At 33.9% G+C, this 10850-nt stretch overlaps 1 protein-coding gene across 1 annotated transcript; it reads right to left on the reverse strand.

Annotated features, from left to right (window-relative positions):
- Positions 1-7596: 7596 nt before the first annotated feature.
- Positions 7597-9865, reverse strand: LOC105138704 (L-ascorbate peroxidase 3, peroxisomal). The gene is made up of 9 exons (XM_011044875.1): positions 9564-9865; positions 9266-9390; positions 9078-9127; positions 8819-8884; positions 8700-8748; positions 8526-8608; positions 8370-8449; positions 8159-8261; positions 7597-7905 (listed from the first exon to the last, which is right to left on the reverse strand). The coding sequence occupies exons 1-9, from the start codon at positions 9674-9676 to the stop codon at positions 7708-7710; spliced, it is 867 nt and encodes a 288-aa protein (XP_011043177.1). The 5' UTR covers positions 9677-9865; the 3' UTR covers positions 7597-7707.
- Positions 9866-10850: the final 985 nt, after the last annotated feature.

Here is a 10850-nt window from a genome sequence, read left to right on the forward strand (position 1 = left end):
CATGATTCTTTGACATCTAATAAGCACTGATTTTATCATACTAAATAAGAGGAATGGCAGGAATGGACGCATAGAGTTCTTGTAGCAGAGCTCGCATCTAAATCATTTCAGCTGTAGCAAAAGCAAGACCACGATATTCTGACTCTGCACTGCTACATGATACCACCTTTTGTTTGGATGAGGACCAAGAGACTAAGTTACCCCCAAGATAAACCAAATAGCCACTGGTACTGTGTCTATCATTAGGTTAGCCACCCCAATCGACATCAGTGAAGCCTTCCAATGTCAAGTGACTGGAAAGACTCAACAATAACCCATCATGCAGAGTACCTTTGAGATAATAAAGAGTTCGTTTGACAGAAAGCTAGTGTGCAGAAGTGGGCTGGTGTATGAATTGACACGTCTTGTTAACCGCAAAGGCAATGTCAGGCTTGGTCATTGTAAGATATTGAAGGGCCCCTAGTACACTCCGATATTGTGTAACATCTGTCAGAGGATCACCATCAAACTTGGATAAGTTCTGCCCAACAACACCAAGTGTGTGTGCTGGTTTGAGAGTGGAAGGTTCTGAGACTTTTACATCAAAGAGATCAAAAATTGGCTTTTTCTTGGTGATACCACACATCAACCTTGTTGTCATGTGTGGAACTGGAGAAAAAGACGGAGGAGTGGCATGAAACAATACGGGGAGATCACTAGAGTCAGGAGTGAGCTTAGAACTGCTTGTAGAAAGGGAACCGGTACTTATGTCTGGCAAAGTAGATGATAGGGGTGCAGGGGGATTAGTAGAACAAGAAGGGGAAGGAATAGAAGCAGTTATAATTGCTGGGGGGGAAAACTCGTCTAAGATGTCATTTGTTGAAGTAGAAGATTTAGCAAGAGGGAATTTGTGTTCATCAAACATAGCATGAGGAGTAATATAGACTCGTTCGGTGGCAAAATCAACACATAAGTAGCCTTGGTGATTGAAACTATAGCCAAGAAAAGTGCACTAGACAGATCAATATTGCAACTTGTGATTGTTGTAAAAACGAATGAATGCATAACATAAACAACCAAAAACTCTAAGAAACCTGTAATCAGGTTCTTTATGAAAAAAAAGTGAAATATGGTGAGGCATGATTAAGTAGCTGGCTAGGCATTCTTTTAATGAGAAACATAGATGTCTGGAAAGCATATTGCCAAAATGGCATTGGTAAGGAAGCATGAGCCAACAAAGCTAACCCATTCTCAACAACATGCCTATGCTTTCTCTCAACTCTTTCATTTTGAGCTGAGTTGTAAGAACAAGAAAAGCAATGGAGTATGTCAGACCGCTGAAGAAATGATATAAAACACCTGAACTCACTACCATTATCAGACTGTAGGCATTTGATCCTCGTATCAAATTGATTTTCAACTTGCAGTTTGAACTGCTTGAAGGTAGATAGGGTTTGATCCTTTTTGTATAAAGGATAAAAACAAGTGTATCGAGAGTAGTCATTTAGAAACAAGATGAAACATTTGGCTCCAAATGTGGCCTTGACAAAAGCAGGTCCCTAGATGTCAGTGTGAACAAGTTCTAGTGGTTTGAATGCACAAGAAATGAAAGATGAGTGGGTAACCTATGACTTTTAGCAAATTGATAAGAAGAGCAAACGGTAGTTTTATTCTTTCCACAATAGATATTACAACTTTGCGGGACTTTGGTTACAATCTCAGTAGTAACATGGCCTAGTCTGTGATGCCATAACACCACCTTATTATCAGTAGGATGAAAATTATAGGAATGAACAGCAAAAGGCTTATGAACACCAACATAAGCTAATTTCTTGTTCTTCAATACTGGAAACCTGTAAAGACCATTCTCAAGTCTGCCTCGAGCCAGCACCTTCATCGTATATAGATCCTTTACCAGGAAGCTAGTAGACCAAAACTCAATTAAAGCATTATTTTCTGAGCAGAACTTAGCAACATTGATTAAATTGACGGAGATAAATGGAACATGAAACACCTTCTTGAGTTGGAAGGCATAAGAACTAGAAAACAAACATGTGGAACCAGTGTTGGAAATGGATAGATGCTTACCATTCCCAATTGTGATCTTATCTTTCCCATTATAAGGTGAGAACTCAGTGAGATTATCTCCATTCTGAGTTAAATGATGATTTGTGCCAGAATCAAAATACCAAGTGGTATCTATAACATTATTAGAAGAAGCCATCATAGCTAGAATAGAAGTTTGATTACTAGTATTCAAATAAGAGTTGCCACTACTCTAAGGACTCTAATAGGATATATCAAATCTATAGTAGCAGGCCTGAGCTGTATGACCAAATTTGCCACATAACTGGCATTGTGGTTTCTCAAAATTGTTCGAATTATACCTTCCAGTTTGTCGATATCTTCCTCCTCTACTACGACCTCTGTAGTTATTAATGTTAGGAGTATAATATTGGTCTCGATTGCCAGTGTATGTTCTCCCACCAGCTCTGTTATTAGAGGAGGATGCATAATTGGCAATCATAGTTGAAATTTGTTCAATTGAGCTTTGTTGCTCAAGGCGATGTTCAAAGGCTAAAAACATGTTGTGAACAGCTTCAATAGCGATTTTGTCATCTCTAATGTTAATTGTAGTAACAACTACATTATAGTCTAATCCAAAACCTCCAAGGAGGTTCATAACTTGATCCTGCTCAAAGACAGGTTCTCCAATAGCAGTTAAACTGTCTGCAGCTACTTTAACTTTCATGATGTAATTTATTATAGTCATAGATCCTTTCTTTGTGGAATGTAGTTCCAGTCTTAATTGTATTATCCTGGCTATTGAGGATGATGAAAAGGTTTTCTCCAAAGCTTTCCATGCATAATAAGAAGAATTGTGACCTATGATCTGCGCCATGATTGCTGGAGTGAGAGAGGAGTATATCTAGCTAAGAATTGTGCGATCTTGTCGTCTCCAGACAATAAAAGTTGGATTAAGCACTCATGGACTTAGTTCCTTCTCTAAACAGATACAAGATCCATCTATAAAACCTTTGAATCCATTAGCAAAGAGCACATTGTCAACTTGAGACCTCCAAAGAATGTAATTGGTGCGATCAAGCTTTATAGGCAGTGTGTGATTAAGCATTTGATAAGAAGAAATGGGCGACACTGTTGTGGTTTGTGTAGAACTAGGAGAACCAGCGGCTGAGGAAGACTGAGTGGAAGCAGAAGCCATCACTGGATCCTTAATTGAAAAAGCTCTAATACTAAGATAAATTTAAGAAAGAAAAATACTGCTTCTCTTTTTTCTTATTGAAGATATACAGGGGAGCTACGATATATATATTAGTAATTGAATGTCAGTTACTAGTTATAGTTGTTATAACTGAAAGTCAGTTATAACTGTTATACCCGAATATGCATGGCAATATTTACATGATAGAGGAGCTTTTTATATCTGGCTTATCATTCTCCATAATACAACCCTCCTCTCTCCATTACCAAACTCTTTCCAAGTCAATTCAAATCAGGCTATGGTTTATATTGGAGGCACAATTAAACAAATATGGTAAAATGATATCTTGGGCTGATAGTGATTCAACAATTACAAAAGGGTTTTATGCTTGTTTAATTTAGGTCCTTGATAGGGAGTTGCCGGATGAGGTTTTGAAGGTGACAACAAAGGATTTGACACCTTTAAATGTTGGATTGCTTGGTGGAGCGAGGTCGGGAGTGAATAAAGTGTAATTATATATGAGGGTGATTTTATTTTTTGATCTTTTTAAAAAATTTGTTTGATCCAGTATGTTAAAATATAATTTATCAATGTATAGCGAGAAAGTGAAATCACGATTATATTATAGAAATTTTTTATAATTATTTTAAAATAAAAAACAAATTTGAAAAGAAAGAAATGAAGCTAGAAAATTAGGAGCAGTGTTAAAAGATTTTGCATAATTTGCGCCAAAAAAACCTAAAACACTCATCTTCATCGTATTTTATAAATGATTTTGGAATAAAAATTGATATAAAATTAATTTTGATAATTACAATAATAAATTTTCCTTATTATTAACTTTGATTACCCAGCATAAAATCATAATCAAACTTGAACATTTTAGCTTTAAATCTGATGTTTTTTAGCTATAAAACAATTTTTATGCTTTATAGTAACTATTTTAGGAAACCTTATCAAATCTAATATTTATTAACTGAACAAAATAATGGGCTAAAATAAATAATTATTCATAAATTAAATTGAAGTTCAAATTAAGTTGGCAAAAAATAATCTTTTGTAGCCCAAAATACTATTTTACAATAAACTCAAGCCTAGTCCTAAATCAAGCAAAGTTGAACTGCTCTCGTACATGTGTGAAGGTTTACACCCAAAACTCACTATATTTATGTTCTTTCTTTAAAAACTTGGGTGCTCTTTAGGTCTAATTTTAAATTTTACATTCTCATTATATAAACAAGCAAAACATGTTTCTTTTTTATTTAGGATAAAAGCTTTTTATAGGGTTTTGGATTCCTCTAAAACATGCAAAACAAGGATTTTTTAGATCAATTTCTCGTATACCTATATTTTCTTAAATCAAGTTATTATTCCATAATAAATAGCTTTTATTGGAGACTAAATTTCAACAATGTTTTAACCCTAAAATAAGTAGACTCCACTTTTAATTTGGCCTTAAATATATTTATTAAACATATTTTAAAAAATTTCTAGTAGTTTTTTTCAGGACATCATTCTATCTATAAAAAAGAAGATGTGATTTTCATTTTGTAGTTTGCTTTTGGTTTGATAAAAAAGTCATGAGATGACAAAAACATTTATTAGATAAAAATATTAGAATTGTCTTAATAAAACAAGTCTACACACAATTAATTCTTCATTCTTTATTAATTTCATTTCATAATATTTATCAATCATAATTATATCTTGCAAACCAACCACCCCCACCCAAGCTCCTGCACGCAACACCTAACCTTCTAATCTTCATTCTTTAATTTGCATCTCTAGATCTATCATCCTTGCAACACTCATAAACCTTAATAGCAGTAAGATTATTATTTTTTTTTGTTTTTTTCCTAATAATTTTTATTTTTTACTTTGGCACTATTCTGGCTATGTCACAAAAATAGAAATCTAATAGAACTTATTGACAAAAAATAAAGGTGGGAGTGGGCTTAATTATGTGGTTTGGGTTGTTGGTAGTTACTGGGTTTTTTTATAGAAGGAAAATAGGTAAAGAAAATGGCAATAGGCATTGGACAGTGTTTATTGTAGTGGTGATGATTTGTGTTTGAGAGTATGGTTTTCATTGATGTAGGTTTTTAGGTTTGTGATAGAGAAGTGATTAATTATTATGAGAGGACGCAATGTGTTTTTGTGGTTCTGTAGGAGACCATTTACTTGAGAAAAGGCTGGTATAGATTCAACACTATTGTGGGGGCTGTTGGTGATGAAGATGGGTTTGATTTTGTGGCTTTTGGATGTTAAAAAACAATATAGGTTTTTTTGGTTTTTGACATAGAAAATCGAACCGAAACCAATCGAATAAAATCGAGTCCGATTTGGTTTTGATTTTTTTAAAATTGTGGTTTGGTTTTTTATAGGTAAATACCAAAAATGATCACTCCTATTAATAATTCTTAACTCTTTTAATACTTAATTTCATTACACATTTCTCTTTAACTATTAATGGTTGTAATCTTGTACCAGGTTTATCAAATAAAAAAGAATGTTAATGGTAGTTTGAATTTACTATGTTTGAGTCATGAAAGAAAGGTCAAGTGTTATAATAGATATTTCATCAATGGATATATCTTTCATTCTAAATAGTATTGCACATCAAATTTTATTGGTATGATACCATCACTAGAGGAATTAGAGTAAATCTCCACCATGATTTGGTCAAAATTAATACAAATTCTAGACTTCGCAATGTCAACGATGTTTTTATTTTTTTAAGTAATGCCAACAAGTTTATTACACATACACTCATTCTTTTAGAAAAGTTCATTCTAGGTTGATTGATTATATCCATTGTGAAAACCAAACTCAAGAGTCGTATCCAAGTTATTCAAGATGGTAACGATGAAGTGACTACAAGAAATAATGTCTTTCAACTTGATGAGTTAAGTGACTCTAACTACAAGAAATGATGTCTTTCAACTTGATGAGTTAAGTGACTCTTATCAAGTTACTTCATCTGTTGACTTAGATAATGTTTTTGCTAAGTTCATTTTACTTTTATGTGCAATAAAAAAATAAACAATAATTGATAATTTTTTGAATGATTAATTTCAATAAACGAATGAGATTTTAATTTTATAATATAGAGGTTACTTGCATGATAACATTGACATTAAAATCATCGAAGAAAATACTTATGTTTAATTGGAGTCAAGTTTCAAAAAATCTTTAATGAAAGCCTATGATTGATGTTTAGTTTAAAGAGTTCAAGATTAGTACATACATAAATAGTTTTTTATATTTAATTTGGATAATTTTTTAATTTTATAAAACTAATTATTTTATGAAAGTGAAATGTAAGAAAAAAATTTATTAGGAGGAAGCTGATAACGATGTGGCTAGGATTATAACCAATGGATTGATAGAAAAAATATAAGCCATTGACAATTTGTTCTTTGACTATATTATTATATTCATGATTTTGTCAATAATTTTATTTTGGATTGAATCTTTATTTAAACACCGATAAAATATTTCAAATATTTCGTTGATAATATATGATTTTCAAATAGTGATCCCTATTAGTTTTGGTTCTAGAACATCAGTATAAATATGGGTGGAAGTGGAGGAGTTCTAAATACTTTAAAACATATACGTAGTCTTCCTCTTTCTTTTTCAAATTATATTGCCTCCCATTTCTATTAGTTTTTTGTTGTTTTTTCCCTTTATTCTAGAGTTTTTGGAAAGGAGATTGAATTTATACTTTTGATTTGTGGACTCTTAAAAGAAAGTAAATCCAAAAGTTAAGTTATTGGACTATTAGCAACAAAGATTGTTTGTACCAATGAATGAACGAGAAATTTAGTTTTAAAAACAAATAGTTTAATCCTTAACAATAACATCATTAATTTGTTGTGAAAATATCTTAAATAAATAACTCATTTTGACAATGTTTTTAATTAAATATTTGTCAATATAAATGCTAGGATTTGTTTTGTTTATATTACTACTTTGAATATCATTATTCTGTAACTTCTTAGTACGCATGCTAGGGATTAGTTCTAATTATGTTTCAAAGATACAAAATATATGCTTTATATTTATGAACTTGCATGTGATGATAGGTTTAGGTGCCACTTGTTTAATCTAAACAACCGCTACTTTTTCCAACACAACAACGGATTGCTTCAGAGTCTGTCATGTCCGAATTTGGAAGATGAAATTGACCAGCATTAATTGACTATGGCTATGACTATGACAAAACATCTAATTGATGTCGTCATATGAATCTAATGTTTACGGGGATATTTGTCCAGATTTTGCATATGCAGAGATTAGATTGGAAGTGGGCTAGAGGCAGGCGTGGAAAGTAGAACAAGAGATAATAATTCTTGCACTGAGCAAATAAAAAGAAAGAGATCAATAAACCATAGAAAACAACCTTTCTTTATTATTGCAATTGATAGTTCCTATAATCTATATGTTTTGCAAAGTCACTTGTTCTGCTGATCTTTAAGAAGTCCAAACATGACTCTTCAAGTTCACTGCACTCTTCTGTTAATTTCATAGAAGTAACTTAGGATTATTACAGTTGCAGCAACGGCGACTCCCACAGCACTTTGAGCTAGCAAGGTACTGTTCTCTGTAATTGCTTTGAGACTCGAGGAAGGAGGAGAAAAGCCCAGCTCTGATAACTTCTTGTGTGATGCTGCATAATCTGAAAAGAATGCATCCTCATCCTGCCATTTAACCAACAACTTTCTCAATTTACTTTCTAATCAGCAGCTGATTCGTAACTTTCCTAAATTAATCTCCATCTAACAAGAACACATGAAATGGAAACTACCTCTGGAATTGCCCGACATATTAATGACGATCGACATGCAACAGAAACTGAAGAAAACCTAAGTTGGCTACTAAAATATGTCACAGCAAGGCAAGGCAACACAATATGGAGAATACGTAATCTTTCAAAGTTCATGAGAATATTACCTCTGCGTACAGCAAGACATATTTGCGGAACTCGGGATCTTCAACAAGAACCCTGTCTGTCTGCAGTTTTAACAGTCCCTCTGAATCCCCTTTCAGGAGCTCCCTGATTGCAATAAAAAAGAGATTCTTTATATCTGCTTTCACCATGACTTTGCAAATTATGCTAGTTAGCTGGCATATGGAATGAGCTCAAAATTAAATATGTCCTTACTGGAAGTAAGAGTTGTCAAACTTCAAAGGCTCCTTTGTCCAAGGGCCATCAAAGCCTGATCTATCTCGATGAGCCCTTCCCTACAAAACCCAAAGAAACATCAACTTTAGGTATGTTTTGATGATCCAGAAAAGAACTGCATCAGTCAAAAAGTACCAATGTGTGGCCTCCAGACAGTGCCACAATGTCCTTGTCCGATAGACCCATGCGATAGAACACATCCCTTAAATGTGATGCTCCTGCAACCAGAATGAATCAGAATAGAATAATTTCCATATCATAGAAAAGCTATAAAGGAATGAATTGAACCGAGTCATTATAGAGAAAAACCTTGTTTTGCATCAGGAAGACGCCCTTCTTCAGGAGATTCCAGCGAATCCTAATTGAAAAACCAAATTTTACTTCACGGTAGTAAGTAAAAGGTAATGAAGTTCTACCATGAACATTACCTTTCTTCCTGGAACAAAGTCAATAGTAGGGCCTCCGGTTACCTCAACTGCAACAACCCCAGCAAGCTAAACATTCGAGAATGATGGAGAATAAGTTAAAGATGGAATCATAACACCATAGTTAAACAACTAACCACTGGGATTTCAAAAGTGTTCCTAGCCTATCTGATCAATTATTCTCAGCAGTGAAGCTAATTAACATAATGAGAATAGAGATGGTTATTTGACAATTAGAAATCGTTAAGAAAAAGATAATCACCTGATATAAGTCAGCATATGTAATTTTGGGGTGTTTGGCCTTGATTCCCTCTGAAACGAAAACATAACCAAGTAGGCCATTAGCAGGAAAAAAAATCTATTTTTTTTTCCTTACAGTTTCTTTGAATCTTCACTAAATAACTAATAATATCAGATAAAATGATTCACAAAAGGGGGTAAGAAACTCACCACAAAAATCAATAGCAATTTTGATACCACTGTTTGCAGCATGTGCTAGCTCTTTCTCATTCCTGATGGAACCATTGGGCCCTCCTGTCTTTGTTTTTGCATCATAAGTCCCTGCATCATGCCACCTGCAATAAACATTCCAAAAAACACCATTAAAAAATTTCGAGAGAAAGCTATTGCTACGCAGTCCTTACGATCCAATATCAACCATCCAAACAAAATATTTGTACACGCAAATACCAATTTAACGTGGACAGCACTTTTGTTATAAACAGATAAATGCAGAGATTGTACTTACGCTAAACGAAGCATGATGGGAGCACAACTTTTGCTAGCAATGAGAGCGCGAAGGTCTCGACGAGCCTTCTCAATCTCCTTCGAGTACTCAGCATCTACAACTTTTCCAGCCATGAAAAGAAACCCAAGAAAAAACGAAGTATATAACTTTTTCGACAACCCAAAAGCTAAAACCAACAACCCGATATTGATTTAAGCCTCCCTTTTAATGTTTCAAATATTTATACATCAATTCAGACAGAATGGGCAGTGACAGGATACAAGAAATGAGGTTCGTCGAAGAGAAGCAAGGGATCGCGTTCTGCTGTTTAGGAGGGAAGGTAAGCTTTTGAGTTTAGCAAATGCAGATGTTTACAAAGCTTCCTGTCTGTAGCGCGTGATTTCTACTCGATCAAAAGAGCATGATTAAGTTTTGATCAAACGGTGTTGGGTTCTTGTGAGCTTTTTGTTGCTATTGGAGCCGGTGTGGAGCTGAAAGGATTCTTATCTTCGTTGAAGTGTGGGCCTTCTATTGTCCGTGGGAAGAAACCATGGATTTGGTTCGCCGTCGTCATCCTCGTCCTGTGAACTAACTATCGTTATTTTGGGCCCACTTAAGTAAACTTTGGACCGAGTCTAAAAACAGCATCTTCTCCCTTGGAAAAAAGAAAATGATTGGTCATTTTAGTCCCTGGTTTTGTCAATCTCATTCAATTAAATAAATTGATTTTCTCACCCTCTCTTCCCCCCTTTGCTACCATGGATGATTCGTCTCTGTGACAACTGCCTTCATCCATTCTCGTTCAAGAAAGTTTAATGACGCAGGAAAGTTATGGACAGCTTCCGACAAGGTAAATTTAATTTCTAAAAATAAAGATATATTTAAAAATAATACACCAGAAATTCTCAATAAAAGCCTAAGAAGAAAAATATATATAAAAAGAATTGGTAGTGGAAACAGGAATCATGCAAAGAGTAGAGTAGGCATATTGCTTGAGCTTGCAATTTCTAGGTTCAATAGCTTGCAATTTCGGGCCAATGTAATCGAAAAGTCATTCTATGATGACAATAATGGATATAAAAATGGTTTAAAATATTAATGTGCTAATTGAATATTTTAATATGACCAAAAATTGGTTCAAAGCTTACACTTTTTATAAGGAACAACGAGCAATTAAGCTTGGTAATTTGCATGCCATCCAAGTGTAGTGGAGAGGTCGAGTAAAAATTCATCTTTGGAAGAATTTGATAAGTTTTCTTCTTGACAAGGCTGGCTTCAAACAAGCTATTAAGTTTTTTTTATCAATAT

This window comes from Populus euphratica, unplaced genomic scaffold (assembly GCF_000495115.2).
Source record: "Populus euphratica unplaced genomic scaffold, PopEup_1.0 scaffold82.1, whole genome shotgun sequence".
Lineage (NCBI taxonomy): Eukaryota > Viridiplantae > Streptophyta > Magnoliopsida > Malpighiales > Salicaceae > Populus > Populus euphratica.